Here is a 26,988-nt window from a genome sequence, read left to right on the forward strand (position 1 = left end):
TGATCTAAAAAGTATTTGGAATAGATACTATCAAATTCCATTCTGCTTTCCTCCATAATGAGAGCGTATTATTTCTAACTCTTTTCTGGCTTAGAGATGGGAAAATTGAGACAGAGGTCTAGTGATTTGCCAGATTTACATAGAGAATGAGTAGATCAGAAATGAGATGTTCTAGTTAAGTCCAGACATATGAACATCTTATTTCCAAGCTCTCTTACTTGCAACTTTCTGTGTATTTTCTAGTGCTCTTAGAATAAAGACCAAACTCTTTAAAGGGCTCTGTGCAATCTGGCCCCTGACTACTCCATCTCTGCCCATTGTCTCTCCTGCTTTCTACACATTCAAGACAGTTCTTTGTTTCCTGAATGGCCACACTTCCTCTTAACTCAGGACATTTGCACATGCTGTTCCCCCTCACCTGGAAGGTTTCCACATAGCCCAGCCCAATACATGCAGATATCCCAATCCCCCTTAACTTCTATTCATCTTCATATGTCAGCTTAAGCATCACTACCTCGGGAAAGACTTACCTTAGACTAGCTCACACTTCCCTGTTGCCCATCTCATAGCAGTTACCACACTCTGAAACTACATATTCTTAATAATCTAATGAATGACTATCCCCCTGACTAGACCATAAGGTCCACAAGGGCAGGAATCATGTCTGTTTTTACACACCCTTGTTGCTATAGGGGCAAGCAAATATTCTTAATGCATCACATGAATGAATGAATGCAGAAGAGATAAAAATGCAGACAGATGGCCTTACAACAGACATCAGGCAGCATTTCCAATTCCAATTTTACATTTGAGTTAGTTGGGCTTTTCACTTGGTATGATATGTGTTAGTATCCGTTTTTATGTTTATAATTTAAAAAGCCCAGTGAAGACGCAAAGCATTACTTCAGTGCAAGTCTAATTTCCAGCTGCCCCATGTCTGACACACAGTTTCTCAGCTCAGTGTGAAGAGTCTGAGTAGCATAAGTACAGGCACATATCAAGAACTGCACCTCAAGACAGCGTGACTGTTTGCTTTAAGGTGACCTGGGTCACCTGGGCCCTTAGGAGGAGAACCTAGGAAGTTACTACCTATTTCTTAGCGAGGACACCCCCTGGGAGGAAGAGAGAGGGACACTATCAAGGCATTGCGATGCATACTTTCTAGTGTTCCAGGTTAGATTCCCTGTCTTTAGATGGAGGGTCAGGGCCATCAGCTACATCAGTGACACAATGATGCTGGCTGCCTGCATGTCTGCCAGGATGGCTTGCTCTGCCCTTCCCCTGCTCACACAAAAGAACTTCAGCCTCCCAAGGAAGAGATTCTCAGGAATTTATGACTCAATCAACTCACCCAAAAGGAGCATAAATGGGATTAGTTTTAATATTGTTAAGTTGCAAAAATACAGGCATATGTGCATGCCAAAGCGAAAATGTACGCAAGCAAAGGGGAAAACATATGGGTACCCATATGGCGAAAAGCGCACTGCTAGACCATCACACACTTCTCATTTACAACAAGAACCAAAGTTAGTGAACATAAATTTGCTTTGCAAAAATGTGAGAGGAACAGCTTGTTTGCCCATAACTGTTCCACTGTGCAAGATATGTATAACCTTGATTTCTCATCTCAGACACCTCTTCCTCACACTCTGGGGATTAATTAGACTCTAACCACAACTTCAGATTAGAAACAAGGATCCTAGCTGCCTTGGAGAGAGACAAAGAAGTAGTAGCACGACTGGATGATGCGGCAGGTCAACCAACGGGCAATGCCTATTAGTGGCTGGGATCCTGGATGGCTCAGAAGAGAAATGAGTTGGTAGGTCTCAGCAGGCTTATTTTAATTGAAGCAGAGAAACAACGGGGACCTACAGTAGACAATGGCATGAATGTGGTCTTCATCTCGAGGTTGTACTTTTCATAGAACAATGCTGGGTGGTAGCTGGAACGTGCTTAGACACAGGAAGGTAAGTGTGAAGTTAGGGAAATATAAAAGCCTGGGTGATGCTCAAAGCGAGTGAGGACCCTTGGGTGCCCCAGATAACAAGCAGAACTTGATAAAATATATTATTTTATACTGTACCTGTGCCAGCCTCAAGTCACAGGAGCCATCTTTGTATAGGATAAAGAGCTCTAGACTTGAAACACAGAACGTAGGATCCTTTCATAGATCACCACTTTAGTTAGCTGTGGGTCATTGGCCATTAACCTTTCTAAGTCTGTTTCCTCACTTGTGAAAATAGGCAGAATATTCCTTCTCTGACCCATTTGAGAGAGTTGCTACAAATTCACTTGACATAATGCACGTGAAAATGCTTTATAAATGAACTCCTATATAGGCATGTTATTAGTGGAAACTACAGGTTCATTTTGCTTATCATTCTTATTGTTTTGACTTTTTATTTTGAAATAATTATTGACTCATAAGAAGCTGCAAAACTAGTAGAGGGAGATCCCATGTGCTCATCACCAACGCCTCCAGGGGCGGCATCTTGTATAACTAAAGAACATTATCAAAACCAGGTTACTGACATGGGCGCAGTGCAATTAACTGTAGCACGGAACTTACTTAGATTTCACCAGCTTTTGCATGTACTCAGTTTTTATGCCTTTGTGTATAATTCTGTGACATTTCATCATTCAAATAGATTTATATAACTACCAAAACAATCAAGATACAGAACCGTCCCGCCACTGCAAAGCAACTCCCTCGTGCTGCTCCTCTTCCTCCTCTGCCTCAGTCTCTGGCAACCACTGATCTGTTGTGTATCTTTTTCTTCTTTTTTTGGTAAGGAAGATTGGCCCTGAGCTAACATGTGTTGCCACTCTTCCTGTTTTTTCTTGAGGAATGTCATTGCTGAGCTAACATCTGTGCCAATCTTCCTCTGTTTTGTTTGTGGAATGCTGCCACAGCATGGCTTGATGAGCAGTGTGTAGGTCTGCGCTTGGGATCTGAACTCACAAACCCTGGGCTGCCAAAGCAGAGAATGTAAACTTAGCCACTATGCCACCAGGCTGGCCCCTGTTGTGTATCTTTTAATTTTGCCATTTTGAGAATGTTATAAAAGTGGAATCACCCAGTATGCAACCTTTTGAGATTGACTCTTTTCATTTGGTACAACGCCCTAAGGTCCATCCAAGTTTTTGGATGAATTTTGAGTTCATTCTTTTTTATTGCTAAATAACACGTCACATGTGGATTTACCATAGTTTGTCTAACCATTCACACGTTGAAGGACATTTGGGCCATTTCTAAGTTTAGCTATTACAAATAAAACTGCTTTGTCATTCCAAATTTTTAGGTGGAGCAAAGTGATGCTGAATCACCAATGAATGAGCCAAGACTATCAACGAATAAGAGACAAAGACAGAGGAAGGAATAGGCACAATAATAAATAATAATAAAGGCATAATAATAAATATTAGCACTTTTCTCTCAGGACTGTGGGGGCATTAAATTAGTCAAAACAGGTAAAGTGTATAACAGGGCTTGACACACAGTAAGCACTCGTCATAATGCGATCATAACCAGTTTCCAGGCTAATTGTAAGCTACAAAGATTCTGAGCAGTAATTTAAATAAAAACATGGCACAACAGCAAATTAGAAAGAACTGTTGGGCGCCTTATATGTGTCCAGCACAATTACATGCCTTTCATTCATTTCTCTTTTGATCCTTAAAATAATCTGATGAAGTTGGCATAAATAGTTGCATTTTGCAGTGTAGGAGAGTGAAGAGCAGAGAGATGACGTGACTCTTGCAAAGTCACTCAGATCGCTAACTGCTCAGACCAGATTTCAATCTTAGGTCTATGAGAATCTGAAGTCCATGTTCTGTCTGAGAGTGAACACTTCCAGCCAAACGAAAGTCACACCTACACATGAGTGCAGGCTAGTGCTTCTTTTATTTGGAATGCTAAGGACTTGGTAATTTCTTTTAAGTCTTGCTTCTCAGGAATTTCCAGCATGAAAAATAAGAGCTGTAGTGAAAACAGTCTTGGATCAGTAGACTTCATGACCTCCACATCTAGCAGAGTGAATAGAAGATGGAAAGAACTGCTCACCCAGGAGAGAACCAGGGACAATGACCTTGCGAGTATTAGCTCTCTTGGCTTACATGGAATTCGCTCATCTGGGCAAGCTCATATATCTAGAACAAAGCCAAACATTCTTTTCCCCCAAACAGCTGCCATCAGCACCATTTATCACATTCATGGAAGCACATGCCCTTTCCTGAGAGAAATTTCCCTCCTACCTCTACGTTCTTATTCAGGAGTAATCAACTTGGCTACATGAATTCTAGCTCACAAGAAATTAGAAGCAAATAATCAGAAGAAATGTGGCTGCTAAGAGGCAGGTACGCTGACAGTTAATAGTCTGATTGGAGAGAAGGAAGGAAAAGTAGAGGAACTATAAAAAACAGACATAACAATAAAATTAGGGCTATATTCCTAGTTATCCCAGTCCCCAAATGCTGAGATAGAAACAATTAATATGTATGATGTTGATAGTACATTACAAAGATGAGGCTAAATGGCATTCACTACACTCAAGGAAACAGAGGAGAACGTAATACATTTTTAAAAGCTTTCATTAAAAATGACTCAAGTCAATGCATAAAGGAGTCAGCTTCAGTTACCTGGAAAATTCACTTCTGTGAAATAACTCATTCACTTGCTCCCTGAGGTATTACTGTATATGAGTAGATTGTAGGAGCGACTCACTCACAGGTGAATAGCTGTCATCTTAAAATTTCCATGGAGAAGAAACAAAGAAGAAGGCTTTATTAGTTTCCCCAAACATCTGGCCTTTCCAAATGTGTCACTAGAAATGGGGCCAGGTGTGTAAAGCATTATAGCACATTACTATGGCTTCGTAAGAGGGAAAGACAATCCTCCTTAGAACACAAGAGCCCATACTGTCTCCTCTCTTCCACTCTTTTCAGTGGAAAATTCTCTGAGGCAGTGTCTTGTGATTCCATCATTATCCCAGTTCCTAAGCTGTAGGTTACTCAGTACAGATTTCTATGTGTCCGAAGGATGTTAAACAAGTCCTATATCCTCTAGCAAGTCCATATGAATATATATATATTTTTAAAAAAAATCCATTATCTGCCACTGAAAATAAATTAAATATAACTTTTTAAATCTAAAGCTAAAGAATAAACACATGGTCAAATGCTCAGTGGTTTGCACGTCAATCGCAGAACCCTCGAATGTAGGTTTCCACAGCACTTTTCTTGGAGATGTTCACAGTACTTAATAATCATGATCCTGTAAAAATCTCCCGCTTTCCTCGGAAATGAGGCAGATGTCCTCTGGGAATGCCTAGTTTCTGGGAACTCTGGCACATTTGTCAACGCTGCAAAGGAAATTGCAGAAGTCTGGAGGTCTGCAGCTGCAGATCTCTCATCTGGAGACCAGGAACGCTGGGGGTTCTGTAGATCCACGTCTGGAATCTCGGTGATGTTTTTCAAAACTTTCACCCTACTTTCATAAGAAGGACTTGTTTGGGGTTTGTTTATTTTTAAGTGAAAATGAGCCGCAAAACCAAAGTGACTTCAAAGGGTCTCCCAGAAAAGTGGCAACGATGGGAATATTTACGCCGTGGAAACTGGCAAATGTTACCAGGACCCTCCTGTCTTCCCTCCCCTCAGCCCAACTCGGGTTAGCCCTTCACCAGGGCCCCGTGACCTAAAGGCCTTCCCTTTTCCAATGTCTACCATTTCAGGTATATCATACTCCTGCATTTTGAGCGGTAGTTTTTTCCCTTCATTACATCTACTTCCTTTTTTGTATTTCACAGATTCCTCATAGTTTCTGGAACATAAAAGCTTACTATTATTATGTGTGATAATAGATTCATTGACTCATTAGTCTTTACCTCTTTTCTACAATTTCTAGAGATTTGCGGCATGCGCTTGGTCTGTCATTTTAAACCACAAGCATTACCACTATAATCTTTAATAATCTCCTCATTAAAACATTATTTTTCTAAATGAAAGCTTATTTATTCATTTCTGTTGTATAGATCCCTAAATTTAAAGAACAGATTTTGAACATTGTGTTAGCATTTTTGGAACACAGCTGTCCAGTGAGCTAAATTCTCCAATGTAATTCTATTGGAATTTCAAAGGAAACGTCATTGAAACTTTTTTTTCTTATTCTTGCACGCTGAAGTAACCAGTAAATTGTTCTAAAAATGCTGTTTTGGTGCTCAGGTTTTATTGGCTGCTCTTCCAAATCTTCAGAACACTTTCCAGAGCCTCCTTAACTCCAACCGAGAAGGAATAGCCTTCTAAAAACAAGCATTGGTAGTCACCCTGCCACTGCAAATTTCAAACTTGCCAATGCTCTAGGTGCCACTGTTTTCCAAACTTGAGAAACAATGCTTTGCCTTTAAATGTTTAAATGTCATTGAGAGAGGGGAAAGAGACAATAGGGGAAATGAAAGACAGCGGTGTGAAGGCCAAAGCTGTGAAACAACAAAAGCCAGCCTGAAAGTAGAACACAGCCTGGGAGGCTTATGGAGGAGGGATAATTTACATTTAGGATTGTCTGGGCTTTTGTGAGGCTGAATTGCCAACTATGATGTTATATAAAAAATTGGCAATATGGATGAATATCCCTTATTTTAAGAGGAAAATCTTAGCAATGTACCATTATAAAGAATTGCTTCAGAACACTTCCACAAAGTCAAAATGCCTTTCAAAAGATTTCTAGGCTTAGGGAATTTGTATTTAGGATCAAATGAAAGCATTCTGGGATTTCAAGCATTTATAAAGCCATCTAACTTTACCAAATACATAGAAATTGGTCTGGTGGTTAGACTTTTTTTTTGTATATAATGTAAATTCAAAATTCTCCCTGACTTTAAGCAAAATTCCCATGGGGCTTCTGTCTTTGGGAGCACAAGCTATTGCTGTGTTTATATTAAAGTCGAGCTTTGTGATGTCCCTTATGCGCATTATTTTAATATTCTCGTTAATATTACTTTATAATATTGACATTTTGGATTTCAATATCTGAGGTCTTTATACAAAGAAAGTTCAGCAGATTTATTAGCATTATCTTTCCTTATAAGAAGGCAGGGGCTGAAATATGTATTCTCAATTTACATGGAGGAAATGAGATAGTGAGAGCTTAAATAATGCTCCTAGTAACAAATCCAGTCTCTCATTTAGTAAGTGCGGCTCACATAATTAATTTCAAATTAGTGGGAAAATCCCAGGTCATTATTTCCTACATCTCTGTATGTATATTTTCAAATTTTATTGAGATTTAATTTACGTACAGTGAGTTCACCTGTTTTTAGTGCACAGTTTGGTTATTTTGACTAACTTACACAGCAGTGTAACCGCCACCCCACTCAAGACGTACTGCATCTCCATCACCTCCACAAATTCTCTTGTGGCGCTTTGCAGTCAAGTCTCCCAAAATCCCTACCCTCGGTAACCACTGACTTGATTTCAGTCACTATAGATTAGTTTTGTCTGTTCTAGAATTTCATGTAAACGAAATTGTGGGGGATCAGAATTTGTCACCCCAAAATGTGTCTCCTTGGCTTGATTATTTTCAAGAACAAAAGACTCAAAAAGAAATTTTGACCTTTTCCCTAACTGCCAAAAAGAATTTAAAATACAAGGCTGTCCCAGGAAGGAGCGATGGCCATACACTGGGAGGGACCTGGCTAGGCTCTTTTTTATCAAAGTTTTCTCTCTGGTCGTATTATCTATAGATGGCCCAGCAACCATTTGTTTACCAAACATTTTCTTTTCCATTTCCAAGTGAATTGCCTTCCTCCCCTCTGAAGTCTCCACCTACTACTCCCAACCTTCCCTTTATCTTTAGCTGAAGATGGAATTTAAGGTGGTGGCTTCAGACATCCTGGCGCCTTCCTCAGCTTTGCTGGGTTTCTACCATGTATACATGTTAACAAACGTTGCTGATTTTTTCCCCTTATTCTGTCTCATGTCAACTTAAATCTTAGACCAGCCATCAGGACCTAGAGGGGAGAGGAATATTCTTCCTCCCCTTTAAAGTCATACAGTAGGTATTTGTTTGTGTCTTGTTTCTTTTGTGTCTTGTTTCTTTTGCTCAGTGTAATGTTTTTGAGATTCATCCATTTTGCTAATGTGGGTCAATGGTTTGTTCCTTTTAATTGCAGAGAACTCGTCTGTTTTAATATATCACAATTTATCTATTTACCTTTTGATGGTTATTTGGGTTGTTTTAGTTTAAGGCTATTATAAATGAAGCCACTAGGAACAGTTGTGTACTATGCATATTTGTGGACATGTTTTCATTTATATTTGGTAAATATTGAGGAGTGGAATTGCTGGGTCATATGCTAGGTGTATGTTTAACTTTAAGTGCCAAACTGTTTTGAATAATGCTTTTATACCAATTCACAGTGCCAGAGTTAATGTATAAGGGTGTCAGTTGCTCCACATCCTCACCAACACCTGATATTGTCAGTCTTTTGAATTTTTGTCATTCTAGTAGTTGTGTAGTGGTATTTCATTACAGTTTAATTTTCATTTCTGTGATAAAGATATTGAGCATATTTTCATGACTTTATTTTTTATTCATATATCTTCTTTTGTGAATTGTGAACAAACTTTTTGTTCATTTCAAGGTAAGGTGGGTTATCAGAATTATGTTGTAAGAATTCTTCATATAGTCCCAATATAAATTCTTTATCAGACATAATTATGGCAAATATTTTCTTCCAGTCTGTGGCTTTTTAAAATTTATTCTTGATGGTGATTTTAATTTTGATGAAGCCTGTTATGGCTTGAAGGACATCCCGTCCAAAGAAGAAACCTGGAAGTGCTAACTTCCAGTGCCTCAGAATGTGACCTTATTTGCACACAGGCTCTTTAAGAAGGTAATCAAGTTAAGATGAGGTCATTAGTGTGGGCCCTAATCCAATATGTTCGGTATCCTTACAAAAATGGAGAATTTGACACAGTGAGATGCACACAGGGAGAAGGCCAAGTGAAGATGAGGCAGAGATTAGGGTGATGCCTGTACGAGCCAAGAAACACCAAGGCTGGCCAGCAAACACCCTGAATCTGGGGAGAGGCTGGAACAGATTTGCCCTCACAGCCCAGAAGGAACCGACCCTGCCTATGTCTTCACTGTGAACATCTGGCCTCCAGAACTGTGAGAAAACACATTTCGGTTGTTTAAGCCGTGCAGTTTGTGGTACTTTGCTTCGGCAGCCATAGAAAAATAATGCAAAGCCAAATTTATCGATTTTTTTCTGTTATGGTTAGAGCTTTTCGTGTCATAGCAAATTTTTTTTCTATCTCAAGTTTACTAAGATTTATTTCTGTGTTTTCTTCTGGATCTATATTATTTCTACATCACACACAGGCAAGCTTTGTCCTATCCACTGACTTTCATGTTTGGATTTTCTAATGCCTGAGGGAGTACTTGTTTCCTTGTATAATTTCTAGAATTAATCATAGTTTCTAGTGACAGTGTAAATACATCAAGTGGCCCTGCCCATCTCTTCAAGTTCAACTTGGAGTAAGTTTTAGTTCCAAGGGAATACGGCAATTATCTTTTTGGTTCCCTTCTCATTAAGGTGGAGATGATCATAACTAATATTTTAATACCGATGATGTAGTGCCCAGCGCAGGCATGTCCAGGTGCACCTAACCATTTCCATCATCCTTCCTTTACTCAGGAAGGACTATGTATGTACAGGTCAAACTGATGTGGCTCTGGGTAAATGCCCTGAAAGTATTGGCCAAGGAGCTGCTTTTTCTCTTGGATGCACAATAACACTCAAGTTTTCAAAGCACATTCTAGTGTTCTAGCACTCTACTTCGAGAAAGGACACACCACCACTGACCCACGCATCTCCACCTTGAGAAATTAGGATCTTTGTTGTAAGTTATTCTTATGGCACCTCTGTTCTTCATAGTTGGGAAAACAAATGTTTTCTAAAATCGTAAAAAGGACTGAGAAAATAGTTCCATAAATTTCTTTGTAAATTCTTCTTTTGGAATGGAATCCTCAGTGACTGATATATGTGGCCTTTGCTTTTCCATCACTGTGTTACAATACAGCATTGTTCTCTGATTCCTGAAGTTCTGTTGTGAATTAGAACCAAGCCTTCAATATGCTATCTCTGAAAACTTCCTGCAGGTCAATGTCTTACCCTTGACAGACAGGTGTCTCCATGTCACCGTTGGCTCTGGTCTGCCGATAGCAAGACACAGCAGGGTCACGCTGCTTCCCTCATTCACCGTGATATCTGAGGAGATGTTCATGATCTGGGGAGGAACTACAAAGAAAGAAAGGAGGGAAGAAACACGTGAGAATGATCCTTTGTACTCAAAAGGAGGTGCTGGCCTATAAATATTTGTACAGCATTCCTTTATGATGAACATTATTCTCAATGATAATTTTCAAACTGCTTGATTTGCCAAGGATGTGGCCAATAACACAACATTTACAGAGCACTCCTGATAGAAGGAGCTCTGCAGTGTGTCTTGTAGCAGGAGGCAGGGATGTGTGTGGGGCGGGAGGGAAGCAGCGGGACTGAAGAGACAGGCAATAGTGCTTGTCGATTGAAAGGCAAAACCGAAGGGAAAATCTTACAGTGTTCCGAGAATTCCTCTCTGTCCACATACTGCTTCCTTTTAGTGGAATTGCTGGCTTAAGCAGATACCCATGAGTAGCCCCTTACACCTTTTTCTGCAGTAACTCACTCACAAAGCCCCCCACAGGGAGTTAGTTACCATTTCCTGAGGAGTCCAGACCCTTTCGAATTCTCTGACTTTTGCACTGCTCATTCCATCCTGGAATTTTTTTCTTTCTCATTTCTTTACCTGAAAATTCCTGCCCATTCCTTAAACAGATCCTTTGCAAGTCAGTGAAATTTCCTCCAACTTGCCCAATCAGAGTTAAATGCTTTTTCCCCTAGACCCCACCTGCAACATATTGTCCCTGCTACTATTGTCACTATAAGATTATAACACCTATTTTTAATGGCCTTGTAGCCTAGTGGTTAGGAGCAGGGGTCTGGAGCTCAACTCCTCACCTGCTGAATGAACTGGGGAAAGGGAACCTGCCTCCGCCTCCTCGAGCTTTCGTTCCTCACCTGTGAAATACGAATGAGAGTAGTGGCAAACTCCTTGTCTTGTGAGTTTCAATAGAACAACGGCTTAGCAGAGTGCCTGATATACAGGAAGCCTCAATAAATGTTAGCTCCTAAGTGACAACAATAAGAATGACAACAGCAACAATAACATCCTTCATATAAACTGTATCCTCTCGTGGGCTGGGTCCAGGTCCAGTTGCCGTTAGCTTTGCAAAGGCTGACGTGATCCCTGGTCTTGCTGTCTACCTTGTCCCACCTCCAGGCCTGATTCTTAATTCAGTTCAAAGCTTGGCATTGGAAAATTATGTATTTTACATAGAGTCCTTCTCGACTTTCCCTTCTCATCGCCATTGTCCTGTCCACTGAGTTTCTCAGCAGTTTTCACATGGGCAGCTGCACGAGCCTCCCACCCGGAACCTCCCATCTGGTCTCTTTCCGATTCTGGATCTCTTCAACCTATTGCCTCCATGTGGCCAGAAAACACGGATCTTTTCAGGCAATAATGTAATCAAACTACTCCCCGACTTACTCCTTTAGCTCACCGTGGCCCACCAGACAACGCAGAGCCTCTTTGGCATGACCTAAGCCTCCTGCAGTCTAACCCCCAACCCACTGACATCCTCATCCAGGGGAGAGTCCTCACTAACACAGCACGTTGCAGACACCGGATCCTGGCCCTCCTGAGAACAGGGTAAAAGCAAAAGCACGTCCACGGCTTTGCTTTTCCTCATCTTCTCTTCATTTCCTACCTGAAAAGACATGACTCATCTTTCAAGGGACCTTGAAGGTCACCTCCCCTCTGCAGTTTTCCCTGACCTCTCCCCAAATCCTGAAAAGAGAATCACTCATCTGTCCCACTGCATTTGGTCCAAATCTCGCTGGAGGGGCAGTGAGCATGTTGTACTACAGCTGACAGCTTCCTGCCTGTCTCTTTCCCTAGAGAGGGAGCTGCTTGGGGGTAAGGATGGAATGGCATACATCTCTGTTTCCTCAGGGTCGGCACAAGGCTGACAAGGGCACCTGCCTAATTCCTCTTTGAAAGAAAGATTCAAAGAGCCAATTAACAACTTCAGGGGAAAAGCAAAACTTTCAATGGAGAATTTCAGATACGTAAACCTTTCTTAATTTTCTCTCAGACTCTCAAAGTAAAAGGACAACAGAGAGAGGAAGCTCCAAGCCTACAGTTACACTGATTTATTCAAACTGCCAGTTTAATTATGAATTATTAATTACCAAACAGGTAGAGAACTAGTGGATTCCAAACCACCCTGAGTCAGTGGTGAAGGAGAATTATGGCTGATGCTTGATTCAGACATCCGTGCAGCCTGGAGTGTGATGCTGTGGAGAACTTAGAGGTAAGCCTTCTCAAGGAGAAGCCATAAGTAACACGCAGAATATTTGAGTTCTTAAGGGAATCTGCATTAGCAAATAAATAAAAATTACCTAGCTTATAAATCTGCCATATTTTGGGTTATTTCTGCATTTGGATTTGGCCTGAAATTTCATTGCACATATTTTACCCAAAGACACACTGGGAAAAAATAGTGTGCATTCAAACTACACTGCATTCTCTTGAGAAAACTGTACTACTTGCTTCTCAGTATTTTCTAGCTTGTTAAAAAATAGTTCTGGGCTTAGACATGTCAATACTTTTTTCACTTTTATAAAGCAACAACTTCAGTGCACATTCCAAAATATTCTCAGAATAATGTCAGCTTTAGCTGGATGTGTTAGGCCATCTGAAGTTCTCTTTCTGTAGACCAAGAGTCTCCCTGGTGGTGAGGTAGACACAGCGGGGTTGGGGGGGAGTGGGGGTGTGGTGGGGGAGTGGGGGGCATGGTGCGGGCGGGGGCGTGTGGTCGTGGAGGGGAGACGATTTAGTCCTTGCAGCTGTGATGCCCAGGACAGATCTCTCAACATGCCCCAATTAGAGCCATCACTTGCACACATTTTACATTTCATCTGATAGTTTAAGGGCTCTTGGGTTAAGAGAGATTTGTGAAATTCCGTGGATAATTATCACCACCTCCTCTTTCCCCAGGCACTCAGTCAATGCCATCCATTAGGAGGCAGCTTCCTGGAGGGGAATTGGGATGTTAATCGGGACATTCCCACCAAGCCCCAGGCCGGGCTGCTCCTCATCCTCTGCAAGTCTGTAATGTTCTCTCTGTAGTTATTTTCTCAAAGGAGGAAAGAAAAGTACAGTTTCAAGGGTGTGGGTCACCGGTAAGAAAGGAAGTGCAGAGAATGAATTGGGAGAAAGGGAAGTTCTTTCTGTTCTCAATTATGATATCCTTATTAGTAATATGTAATATGTAATATGTAATATGTATTACTTATTAGTATGTAACTTGATGGTTTTTAAATTACTTGCACATGCATTATCTCATGATTTCCTCACAAATTATGAGATAAATAGAACAAATGTTCTCCCTATTAAAAATGAAGAAACTGAGGCATGGGGAGGGTTAAGTAAATTGCCCCAAATTACATGGTTAGTTAATGACAGAGTTCTTTCCATTATATTATGCTGCCTCTTTGTTTAACCTCTTATCAATGCTCCAAACGTAATATTCATATTGGCATATTTGTTTCCTCTACTTCCAACGTCCTCCTGGTGCGTCTTCCCTCACAGCACTTAGGCAGCGCACAGAGCCATCTTGCCTCAGTCGGCACACCGCATGTCACTGGGGTGGGGGTCCACCTTGCTCATCCTTGTCTCTATAGGTCCATGTAAAGACATGTAGGCAATGCTTGCCAAGGGAGATACTCAATACTTTCAATTTAATTTTAAATCTGAACAGAATTTGGCAATAGAATTATGACTGTCCTCTTGTCTCCATGATAACTTTTTGAAGAAAGAAGTACTTGGAAATGACTTTAAATGCTTCCACATATTTTGACAGGAGAACTTTGTTCAATTTGCAGACACTTCTCCATGGAAAATGAATATGTATATTGCTAGTGTTTATAAATATACAGATAAACACAAAAAACGTATAATAATCTTATTCGAAATGCCAAAATTACTTAAAGAAAATGATAGATCCTACAAGAGTCTAACTAAAGGATTACAAATAGCACCGTGAGTTGTCAGTCACATCTGCAGACACTAGGCCAGCCCTTCCTGCTGCTGGGGGTGCCTGTCTCTGATTTCATTGATGGTGGTGGGTTACAGCAGGGACTGCACGGGACTGTACAGGTGTCAGTGCACAACTACAACAACTTCAAATTTGGTCATTTTAGATAGGCAGATAGATAGATATAAACATAGATACAGGCCTAGCTAGAACATTGTCTGTCTGTCTCTCTGCATATATACATACACCAAGAGGCAGACAGACAAACAATACTTTATGAGATTGCAATCAAGTATCTTGAGGAAGAGGTAGATTTCCAAAGGTATCTTTGGGCTCCGGGTTACGATAAGGCGTTTACACCTTCTCTCTTTACCCTGAGCATGCTCTCCTGCTCTTAAATATCCCAGTACGTCTGAAGCCTGGCCCTCCTCTCCAGTCTCACGGCCACGGGTTTAGTTGAGAAGCTCATCATCTCTTGCTTGGATGTTATAAAAGTCTTTTCATTTCTCAACCTGCCACCATTTTATAACTCACACCCCAGACACCTAGCACAGTTGCCTCTTAAATATCTTGCTTCTGCCTAACACCCCCAACACCTGGCCCTAGCTAAGACTGAAAGTCCAAACTCCTTAGCAGGATTTACAAACCCATTCACAGTCTGGCCATAGCCTAAGTCCCAGCCCCTTCGCTAACAAGCAGCCCCACATATCCGAGGCTGCATCATGCTCTCATCTCTGTGCCTTTACACACACTATTTATTCTGCTTGGAAAACACTTTCCTACTTCTGTGCCATGTGATCCACTCCCTCAACACTCGAATATGAGCTCCTTTATGATGCCTTAGTTGCTCTCACTTCTGTTCCCAAGGCACTCTTGTTTATGTCTTTATCATACCATTCATCTTTGCAACTGAGCTATCCTAAGGAAGAGACCTGCTATATTTATCCTTGTATTCCTATTATATAACACAAAACCTGACATGTAGTGACGTCCTCTCCCCCACAAAGGCAGTGTACAAATGCACGGGTTTGTAAAGTGGGTGTCCTACCCTGTTGAGGGCTTTCCATCCTAGACATTCGACACTTACCCTTTCCTCTCCCTGGCATAATCTCCACCTTCTTCTCACATATTTCTTTTCCTCTGGGCTCAGTTTGAATGTTACTTCCTCAGAGAAGGCTTTGCTAATGACTTCAGCCCCATCACCCCCTCCACCCCCACCCTCTAATTCAGGTCCTCTTCTTATGAGCTCTTTTCAAACTTTAAATTTTCCTCAATGATTTTAGTATAGTTTTGTGCTTTTATATTTATTTGTATGACTATTTTTTAAAGTGTCTCTGGCCCTAAACTGTACCTTTAGAAATCACTATACTCCCAGTGTATTGAACTGTGCTTGGTTTTGAACATAATAAGTGATTAATAAAAATCTGTTAACTGAATAAATGCGTACTATCCACACCATGTTATACACATTATTATACACGTGTGAGACACCAAACCTGAGTTAGACAAGACTTTTCTAAAGCTGAAAGGTTTCTTTGTGCAAAGGTAATTGAGGATTGAAATGTGTGATTCTAGCACCACTCCACATGAAGTTGATATGCTATGGTTGAAACAGCATATGAGAAGGCCATGTGCCATAGCTTAGGTCCTGGAGTCCAACAGACCTGTGTAACCTTGGGCAACTTTAGCTTAACCCTTGTGAGCCCCTTGTTCTTCATCTGTAAATTGAAGATGACAAAATTTCTGTCTCTAGGTAGTTGTATGAATTAAGTGGAAACATATGTAGCACACTAGCACAATGCCCAGAAATAAGTACTTAATGAAGGTTAGTCGTTTTTATTCATTTTTCTACACTCATTTTTGAAAGTATTCATTCTGTTTAGATCTATAAATGGCTTAATCTGTGCCTAATTTCTCATTTTCTAAATCTCAGTTCCTTCCTCTTTGAAGCAAAGTTTGTACTTCAAAGGGCACTATTGAGAAAGTGCAAAAAAAACCCCACAGAATGGGAGAAAATTTTTACAAATAATATATCTGATAAGGGACTAGTATCCAAAATATATAAAAACACATTTAACTTAATAAAATACAAATAATCTAACTAAAAATATACAAGGTATTTGAATAGACATTTCTCCAAAGAAGATACTCAAATGGCCAGTATGCACATGAAAAGATGTTTAGCATCACAATTCATTAGGAAAATGCAAATCAAAACTACAATGAGATCCCACTTCCCATCCACTAGGATGGCTATCATCAGAAAGGCAGATAGCAAGAGTTGGTGAGGATGTGGGGAGATTCCAGCCCTCATGCATTGCTAGGGGAACCTATAATGGTGCAGCAGCCTTGGGAGACAGTCTGGCAGTTCCTTAAAAGGTTAAAGATAGAGTTACCACATGACTCAGCAATTCAACTCCCAGGTATATACCTACGAAGAGTAAAAATATATATCTACACAACTCATAGACGAATATTCATAACAGTGTTATTCATAATAGACAAAAAGTAGATACAACCCAAATGCCTATCAACAGCTGAATGGATAAACAAAGTGCAGTATATCCATACAACGGAATATTATTCATCTGTAATAAGGAATGGAGTACTGACGCATGCTCTAATATGGATGAACCTTGAAAATGTTATGTTAAGTGGAAGAAGCCAGACAGAAAAGGTCACATATTGTACCATTTCCACTTACATGAAATGTCCAGAATAGGCAAATCCATAAAGACAAGAAGTACATTAGTTACCAGGGGCTTGGGAGAGGGGTCCATAGGGAGTGAGTGCTTGCTGGTGTAGGATTTCTTTTTCAGGATAAGGAGATAGTCTAGAATTGGGTAGTGGTGATTGTTGCACAACCTTGTGCATGTACTAAAAGCCACGGAGTTGTACACTTTAAACAGATGAATTTTTTCGTAAAGGAATTATATCCCCATGAAGATGTTATTAAAATAAATCATGGCCTGTCAGCTCTTGAGAGGTAGAACCAGACGTTCTTGCACTGCGAGGAGAGAAGGCAACCCCCTACTTGTGGGTTCTCTGAAAATATCTTTTTCATTTATTGATAATTGATCGCATAAGGCTAAACTTTCACCTGCATAACTCTCCTCTCATTACTTGCCCACTGTTTCCCCTTCTCACGACAAGCTGTGCTGCCCCACCCACATCAGCCTGTTTGACAATACTCTACACACCCCACACTCACTCATAATTCCACATGTTTACATGTGCTCTACCCTCTGCCCATGTGCCTTCTTCCCCACTCATCTGCTGGTTCAAGTCCTGCTCACTCTTGAAAACTGATATTGAGATATACTACTCCCCCGTCAGCTCTCCCCCTTCTAGAGATGAATATAAGTCTGTGCTCCATGGCTACCAGTCCAAAATGATGTGCTATATTCATTCTAAAACATTTATTGAGTGCCTGCTATGACCTAGGATTACCTTGGGGTAGTAGAATGGACAGACAAGGTCCATCTCTCATGTAAATTCTGGAGCTTAGTGTCTAGAGGAGAACACTGACCCTGATAAATAATCATAGGAATCATTGTGTGATTACCGCTTTGGGTGTGCTTTGAAGTGGTGCAAGGAACCATGATCACCGTAACAGGACGTTTGTCCTGGTTGGTGAGTTTGTGTGTGAGGTTTGTTCCCGGCAGAGGGATTAGCATATGCAAAGGCTCTTAAAGTCTCTTAGATCAGGGTTAGCTTGGGAGACTGTGGCTGAAGTGAAAATAGTCAAATCCTGCAAGTGGAGGGTGGACAGGCAGAAACCAGAACTTATAGACTATTGGAGGAAACTCTAAGGCTTTGGTCTTTTTTATAAGAGAAATGGGAGAGGGCATTAAAGTGTCTAAAGATGATGATGATGATGACCATGACGGTGGTGGTGGTGGTGGTGATGATGAGTGTTGGAGGCAGGACAGATTTATACTGCAAACAGGTTACTGCTATCTGCAGTGTGGAGAATAGACTGGAGTGGAGCAAAACTGGGCATGGGAGGACTGGGTAGGAGGTTGTCCAGCAGTGAAGCGGTGGGAGCTTGGACACGCATGGTAGCAGGAGAGATGGGCAGAGAGAGATAGATGTGAGACGCATTTAAGAAGTAAAGGAAAAAAGCTTGAGGATTGACAGGATACGGATTAAGCGTTAAAGCACTCTTCACGTTGTTCTATTGTTTTCTGTGTCTCTCTGTCACATTCCGCTGGGGAGGGGGTCTTTGTAACCAAGGACTACTCTGTATTCATCTCAGTATCCCTAGGGCTTCTCAATGCCTGGTATCTAGTAGGTGCTCAATCAATGTGTGCTGAATTTCACTGGCAGTGCAAAGAGATTTTCCAGAAAATACAACCTCTCTAGATCCAGTGGGGCAGCCAGAGAGTTGAGACTAGGCCTAATTGCATGAGGTCACATCCTGATGCTTAGGAGGCTGGGCGACGTCCATGTTATTCAGTTTTATAGACTCTGAATGTGAACTTGGACTCCCTACACATCCTGGTGTGATATGGTTTTATATTAGGCTGCATAAGATTAGACCTGCTGTATTCTGATTGCTTTTCTCTTCTTGGTTCTATTTTGATGAAAGAAATGGTTGGAACGAGAACAAATGATTATGAATTACAGAAACATGAATACATGCCAGGGACTGGGTGACATCACAAACGACTCAAGCTTTGCTGAGGTCGTTTCTAATGGTTGTCTTCACAGAAACTATTTATAGACTTAGACACTCATTTTCTATTTTTAATTTGCACAATTCAAGCAACTGGCCGTGATCAGAGAAATTGCATGCAGTCAGAGTCTTTCTCATCTCATTCTGCTCTTTCTAGGGCATGGAGATGCCCTCCCTCTAGGAGGCTCCTTTTGTTCCTTCCTCTCCTGACTTGCTGTCTCCCTGTGAGAGTTCTTCTTGCCACACACACTTAGAATCACAGGGTTTAATTTACATCATACAATTTTCAAGTTAAAAAAGACCTTAGGGATCACCTAGCTCAACCTCCTCATTTTGCAGTTAAGGAAACACTTCGGCTCTAGTCCCAGTTCTCTCAAGTATTTGTTGTGAGGTGGTAGACCCAAGCCTCTTTTAACCCAAGCCTCTCCATCACACGGGGGACCCTTGGTATTTCGGGTCCCTGTAGGTACTGGTTTCAGACCTCTCCCTTCTCTACCCTCCCTCTTTAACTGTGTCTTTGTCTTTTGTTAACGTCATCTGGGCTCCCCTATTATTCATAGTGTGACCTTGAACAAGTTACTAAGTGCCTCTACCCCCATTTCCCAAACTGTAAAGCAGGATAGTGATCATGGGTAACTCACAGGTCCTTGTCAGGAATAAATAGTAAATGAATAGAAAAGACTTTCACCATAGTGCCTACCACATGGTAAATGTCAATAGCTCTTTAATTCTTCTTCTAGAATTTTTTTTTTTTTTTGGCCAGCCACTGTCCTTTTTTGAGAATTTCATAAGTGTCAGGAGTCACCATACCAGGAATTTGCCATACATCATTTATTTCATCCTTGTGAAAACCCTGTGAGGCAGGTCTACCATTTCACTTTTAAGGATGAGGAAATAGAGGCAGAGAGAGGTTAAATAAGTTACCTATTGCCACACAGCCAGAAAGAGAGGAAGTGAGATTTGTACACAGTTCTGACTGACTTCAGAACTCAAGGTCTCGGCCAGCGCAAAGCCAAACCTGATGCAGCGCAAGTTGGCCTGGCTCCAAAAGCCACGATCTCTGCACCCTGGCTCACTGGCCTTTTAGTCTGGGCGAGATGTGGTAGGTACTGAGGAATTCTTAGAGGGTTTGGAGCAGAAGTGGCCCTCAACTGGATTATCTGAAAGAGCAGATAACACCAACAACACCTGCCTCACTGCGTAGGTGGTAAAACAAAAGGAGGTAATCCAGGTGAGCTTCCAGCATCTTCTTGATCACCAGCCTTTTCTCATTTTCTTCCTCAAATTACTGGACCCCTCATTTTATTCTCCTGCATCACAGAATATCGTGGAAGGAAGAAGTCTGAGAAGAGATGACCCTGACCCAGTGTTCAGCAGTCCCTGCTCTCCAGTCTCTCCCTGAGTCGCTGATGCCTCCCGTCTTCAGCCTCAGTTCTAGCATATTTAAGCCATCCCTGGCTGTGGCAGTTGGAAGTAGGATGCCTGGTCTCAGAATTAAGCTTGACCTGTTTACACTTAGGATTTCACAGCCCCCACCTCCAGTCCCACATCAATTCCTGGCCTTCTTGGTCTTTCTTCAGTGCCCAACAGCCTGTCACCAGGTGCTCCTGATATAACCTTTGTGTGTCCATCTTGTCTCCCTGTCCCAAATGTCAAATGTCTTATTTTGAAGGGAGAGAGATAGGGAAATAGCTTCTTCTGAGATCCTTCTTCAAAGTTTGTCCTATAATCCTGCCTAATACCCAGTCTCTGCCCAGGGCTGGAACATCCCTTTGGATGGTCACATCAGCAGGGGGCTGGTCCCCCCAACCTCTCTGAGCCTCCCTGACTTGCTCCATCTGACAGCCTGTCACCTGGCCACCTGGGAGTATTGTTGGCTCCTGCCCTGCTCTGCGCCATGCACCCCCCACCCAGAGCTTTCCGATGACAAGGGTTGGCTGCATGTCCCTATTGTGCTCTACTCACCTGAATAGCAACCTCAGAGCCTCAGTGGTATCTCAACTGAGCTGGCTGTCCCTTCAGACATGGCCTCACCCTCAGACAATCCGTTGGGAATTAGTCTTGGCATTCTCCCCAGTAATTTCTCTGCCTGCCGACTGGATGTCCCCTCTTCTCTTCTCTTCTCAACCTGCTCTGTGCTGCCAAGAGTAGGTTGTTGCACCTCACCCCTGCACTCAAGATGTAGTCATCATGTGCCCAGGCCTGAGATAGAATTGAAGAAAGAAATTCCCTGGGATCAGACACAGAAACTCTTCATTTTGAGAGGAAAGTGGGACTCTGAAAATCTTAAAGAAATCGGTTCTGGTCCATAATCTTGTCCATGGCTGAATGCTGCCGTGGGAAGGAAGAGGGTAGGACCTGTAGCTCAGGCCTCACTTTTCCCTTCAGTAATTACATGAAAATGGCAATTCCCTTATTCTCCATGACCCACCGTTTCAGTATTTGTGACATGGAGATGAGAAAACTTTCCTAAAAAGTTCTAGTTATGAACAAATGAGATCACAAAAATAAGTGTACTTTAAAAACTATGGAGTGACATATACTTCTCATTCAGTATTCTCACTAAAGAAAATAAAAGCTACAATTCTGGTTCTCAGGGATTCCACTGGCTCTAAACTCAATGAGTTCTGACTCTGTCCTTTGTAGAACAGGGATTGGCTGTAGCAGTGACAGTGATGTCGTCCATATCATATAGAAGATACAATATGTAAGCTTTCTACGGCCAAGTTCAACCCCATATAGCCCCCTTTTATTATTCACCACTGTGCTGGATCCACAAAAGACAGGATTTCTGATGTGAAAGAACATCCTTAGATTTTTAAGTGTGAAGAAGTCAGCCATTAGGCCTCAATATAGTTCATATATGTCCTTCCTCAAATCTTTGAAATCTCTCTCAATTCCAACAAAATCTAGAGAGTCTCAAAATAAGGATTGCATCCTCAGCTTCTTACATTGGGAAAATGGGGAGGGGTACGTGACTGAACATCGCTGATAAAAACATGATAACTGAGTCTCATTACAGCCAAAGACAAGTCTCATATTTTAGCATTTTTATTAAAGCTTTTTAAATTACCGAGTGTCTGGTATATTCAATACCAGCCTAAGTGATTTATATTAGTCTATCCCTAGATACTCCATCTAATAAATAACTTGGCAATCTCCTAACCCATAAATATCCCTGGCCCCAGCAAAAAGCAATTAAAGCACGTTAGAAAAAAATGTGGCTTCCCAGTACTCCGGTGTCATTGGATGCTTCCAGTGGAATGCTTCAAGCCATTTACTGAGGGGTCAGATCTCCTGGACTCACCACTCACCCACTGGAATTTACGTTCCCCTTGCCTTCAAAAACAAAACACGTCTGAAACTATCTTTAAATGTTTAACATGTCATAACGGTGCAAGTATTTTACCAAGGAAAATATTATTCCCAGCAACAAGTGTTCTATAGTATTTTAGACAGCTTAGGCTGAAAATATTGTGCAAAACCTTTTTGGAAAGCAATTGTGCCAAAAATGTTTAAAACACATTAAGTATCAAGGTAGCCGACTGAAAGGTTACTAGAGGCTCTAGCGTCACTAGCCCAGAAAATATTTCAGGTTAATGAGGTTCAGCCAGCATGCCAGGTAAAGAGCCATGGATATTTACGATAGTGCCTTCAGCCTCAGTACTTTCAGCTGCAAAAGGAGGCCACTTTTCCTGAAAACCCTCTTCTCTGGCTTTCACTAAACCTCCCAGGGGTATGTGAAGGAGGGAAAGCTGGGTCCTTACTTTCTGCTTACATGAATTAGTGTGCTCTGCATTGCATCCAACACACCAGCAGCCAGAGAGGAGAGAAAAAAGTCGCATGCCCAGATATTTCTCATTGTACTCAGGGACGCTCATAGGAAAAATTGCCTCGAGCAGAAAAGGATGGCCCTAGTCCAGGTTTTATAGGGATTCTCCAAATTACAATCCCAATGAGCCCATGGCATACTCATCATAAATTTCAGAGTCCTGCGGACTTTAAATCAACTTAATTTGATGTGTCTTCTAATAATATTTTCAATCATTTTATTAAACATTGTCTATTTTTATGGACTTCACTTCCCAGATAATGTTCACTTAAGTATTGTTAGGGGAGGGGAGCGATTGCCTTCTGCCATTTCACAGGAGCCTAATAACACACTTACAAGTCTCGCTCCAGGGCACATCAAGGCTGCGAACAGATGTTACGCAGCAGTGATGTCACTACACTTGAAGTTGATTATAGGGCTGTGAAATGGGGAGATTTAGAAAGAAAATACCTCCCCCCCATTGTTTCATTTATTATGAAGAAGAAAAAGTAACTAAGCTTCACTTCCATACCCTGGTGTCAGAAAATCTGAGGATGATGGTGAGGGGCTTGACGGAGAACGTTTGTTTTTGCATAGAGAAATGTTCTCCCCTTTCCTAGGAAACAAGAGATATGCTACAACGGTGCTCAGCGCTCCCCAGGATTCTATGAGCTATATAGTATCTTATTTTCAAATTATTTAATGTAACCTTTCAAAATATTAGCACATTTCCATGATTCAAACAGCAACCAGATGTAAAAAGTCTACACAGAGAAGTTTGCCTGCCACTCTCACCCCTGCACCCGTCTGTCCTACACTCATCCGTGTTTGCTAGTGCCCTATTCACAGATATGTGAGTTCATTTCTTTTTCAATCTTTTGCTATCACAATGCACTCACACTACCTTGTGTGTGTCTGGTGTGTGTGTGTGTTAGACTTGTGAAAGTATGTGTATGGGATAGCCCTCAGCATAGGTATTGGTTTAAAGTGTAAATGCCTCTGTAGTGTTGATGATTGTTGATGGATTTCTTTCCATGGGGGTTTTACCATCTCTCACGTCCGCTCACATCCATGAGACCACCCGTTTCCCCAGCTGTCTTGTCAGCAGCACACATGATGAATAAGCAGTGGTATTTCTAGGCGTTCTCACTGCGTCATTTCACATGTGTGAGGCTGATCTGCACTGTTCTCAGTGAACTCTCTCTTCACGTCCTTTTCCCTGGCTGGCTGGACTTGCCAGTGTCCTTTTTGATAAGTCATCTTTCTACATACATCAATTAGAGTTCATTTACTGTTAGAGCTTGGCCTCTAGAGACAAAGGGTATGGCCTGTTTCCTGGCACTACTACTTCCTCGCTGTGTGAGTTTATCAACCTATTTGTGCCTCAATTTTTTTTTCCATCTATAAAATAGGCATACAGTTAGCACCTAAATGCAGGAGTATTGTAAGGATTAAAATGAATGGTAGCTATAAAGCGCTTAGAACAGTGCCAGTTGCTACTGGTCTCAGATATGGCTCGTTCCAAATTCCCCTGGTCTCTGCTGCCCCAGGGATTGGGGCGTTGGTCTATGCCAGTGCTGGGCAAAGGGACGGCTGGGTGGTCCCACCTTCCATTGCCACAGTGGGAACAGAGATCTGACTGGGTGCCAGACGCACTTCTCAAGATTCAGGCTAATAATTACTCTCTGCACACAAACACACCTGTGGACTGGCACTTCCTATAAACCTGGGCACCAAATGTAAAGGCCACTTTAAACATGTGTCTCCAGAGCAAATGTCAGAGGCTTGTGGGACACAGCAAGATGAGGCTGAAAGAAATCATGCCTGGCACAGACTCAGTAGTGCAGTGGGGTCCTCACTTAATTTGAGCTAAAATTCATGAAATACTTTCTTTCCTCTTTTGAAAATGCAAGAGAAGAAATACTAAAATTTAGCTTGGGGCCACACGATAATTAGAGGCAGAAAAGGGCAGAGTGGGAGTGGCAAAGTTGATCTGGACTCACAGGCGTCGATCCTGTCCCTAACCATTCACTGTCCACCAGACAAGAGAGAGTGGGTGGGATGAGTCAGGGCCTGAGGGGCTTGGAGGCATCTCAGGGAAAAGGAGTAGAGGGAGGAACTCCGTGCCTCGCTACAGTATGTTAAGGTGGTTGTAGAGAGGATGGCTATGACTAGAGATTCTTGGAAATGGCAAGCAGGTAATCTGGCAAGGGGAACAGCTGGGTTTCCAATCCAACAGGGGGGATAAAGGCATGTTACTTCTAGAAAAAATAGAAATCACCCTCCAAGTGTAGTGACAAGGCTTCATCAGATTTATTCTCTTAGGAAAAAGGTCAGTTTAATAACACAACATCCACTTTATTGGAAGGTGGGGGTTTTTTTTTCAATCTCTAAATTAAGTATTTCCCAACTTTTTTGAAGTGGAGAATTTAAAGCCCTCATAAAGAAAGTTTTCTGACACTACCATCACTCCTAATGGTTACTCCACATTTAGTCACTGAACAGAAGAAGGACGCTCCCTCACTGGAGGTGGTGTCGAGCAGTATGTCTTGAAGGAAGGTGGAGGAGGAGACCCAGATTAACCCTCAAATGATAGATGATTAATTTCCAATGGATTTCATTTCTCCTAGGGGTGTAAAAATGAGATCTTAGGCCTGGAAGCTGCTGTGATCCTCTCAAGGTGATAAAAACTCAGTACAGTTAGAGGCTGTACCACTGAAAGTGCCCAAGGCAGAAACACAGAGCATTTGGGAGGACTCAGGGCAAACAGGGCTGGGGCTTACAAATGTGCTGGGTGTGTGTGCGGTAGACTCAGAACAGTTATCCTTTCTCCCTGCAACTCTGACCAAGACTTACCAACCTGCCCAGCTTGTTAGGGGTGGAGATAGAGGCTGGGGGAGGGGGCAGAGGGGTACATGAAGTCAGTGGGAAAAGGTTGGAAAAGTGAGAGAGTAGGCTTGAAAGGATGCAGGTTGGAAAGGAAAGTGAGTATTTTGAAGAATTGGTCCTAGCTTAGAAAGAGGTACAGAATTCCTGCTCCCTACTAAACACACACACACACACACACACACACACACACACTGGCTCCAAAAACAAATGAGAGTGGACATAACAGACTCCAGGGTGGCCCTAAATGGGCTCACTTAGGGCAGAGGTTTCATCGCTCCCCTCCCCCAGTCTTCCATTCATCCGCTCATTTTCCCCCGGAATTAAGTGGCATTTAAAAGCTAGATAAGGCAACAAATGAATATTAATAATCACGTATCAAGTAACAATATTTACATAGTGGCAACAGAGTGGAGCAAGGCAAGGAATAGACGCTCCTCTATCCAATTCCCTTAAAACATTAAAAAATCAGAACATCTCAAGGGATCTCCCGGTTTAAGAGGGAAACCTAGCTCCCAAAGAATGAAGTGAACTTCTTAAGGCTTGAATCATGTTAAATTAGAAGCTAAAATCCTTTAGCAAGATTTTATCCCTTATCTGTTTTCCAGAATACAGCTGTACCCATATCAGGTTTCTCTTTTTCTTTCCTTTTATCTCTTCTCTTTCAGCCCTCTGTCTTCATATAATGGCTAGTGTAATTGGAATAGAAACATATCATTGGATGCATGTAGACCGTATCTGGAGGGATAGGATCACTCCTGCCCTGCCCCTGACCTTGATTAATAAATGTCATACACAATGGGTGAGATCATCTAAATACAAACTCACCTTACATCCTCAAGATGGCTCCCAGGGCAGAAGGAGTCCTGAGACTAGCCTACTCTATGACATTCGCATCTCTAAATCTGGAAGCACAGGGAATGAGTCTCAGACAAGGATGGTGACAGATTCGCCCCTTGCTGCCCAAGGGAAGGGAGCATCCTGAGGAGTAGAATCTACCTACCTGGGTTCTGCAGCAGAAACAATTTCTATGATTCAGGAGGAATAACTGGATGCTATAAAACATTTGAACAGGGCAATTACGTTCCCTCTGCCTGATCCGGCCACCTTCTAATTTAGGTTTAGCGTCCCATTTAGACCTTGTATGAGAAGGCATGGGCTAGTGGAGAGATTCCTTGGGCTAGCCAATGTGGCTGCTTTAGCGTATTTGCAAATCAATAAAGTGGCATTTGAGTTTCCCCAAAGTGCCTGACTCTGAGCCCCCTGTAGAGAGGGGCCCTTTCTCAGTGCACTTGGTTCTGAGGCTTCAGAACCAAGGGGCACACAGGCCTCCCTAAGAAGGTGCTATTGTGCCCCAGCATGGCTAGTCAGCCAACCCATGTGGACTGCAACCAGGAAACAGGGTACAGAGGGAAC

The 26,988-nt window shown here is 41.9% G+C and overlaps 1 protein-coding gene across 12 annotated transcripts in view; it reads right to left on the reverse strand.

The window, feature by feature from the left end:
- OPCML (opioid binding protein/cell adhesion molecule like) overlaps window positions 1-26,988 on the reverse strand; it is a 1,020,600-nt gene that overhangs the window by 102,205 nt on the left and 891,407 nt on the right. For all 12 annotated transcript variants that reach the window (XM_070273001.1, XM_070272999.1, XM_070273000.1 and 9 more), the window contains one exon: window positions 10,173-10,298. In XM_070273001.1, coding sequence (XP_070129102.1) covers window positions 10,173-10,298 — 126 coding nt within the window. The remainder of the gene's footprint in view (window positions 1-10,172; window positions 10,299-26,988) is intronic.

Source organism: Equus caballus, chromosome 7 (genome assembly GCF_041296265.1).
Source record: "Equus caballus isolate H_3958 breed thoroughbred chromosome 7, TB-T2T, whole genome shotgun sequence".
In the NCBI taxonomy this organism is placed as follows: Eukaryota; Metazoa; Chordata; class Mammalia; order Perissodactyla; family Equidae; genus Equus; species Equus caballus.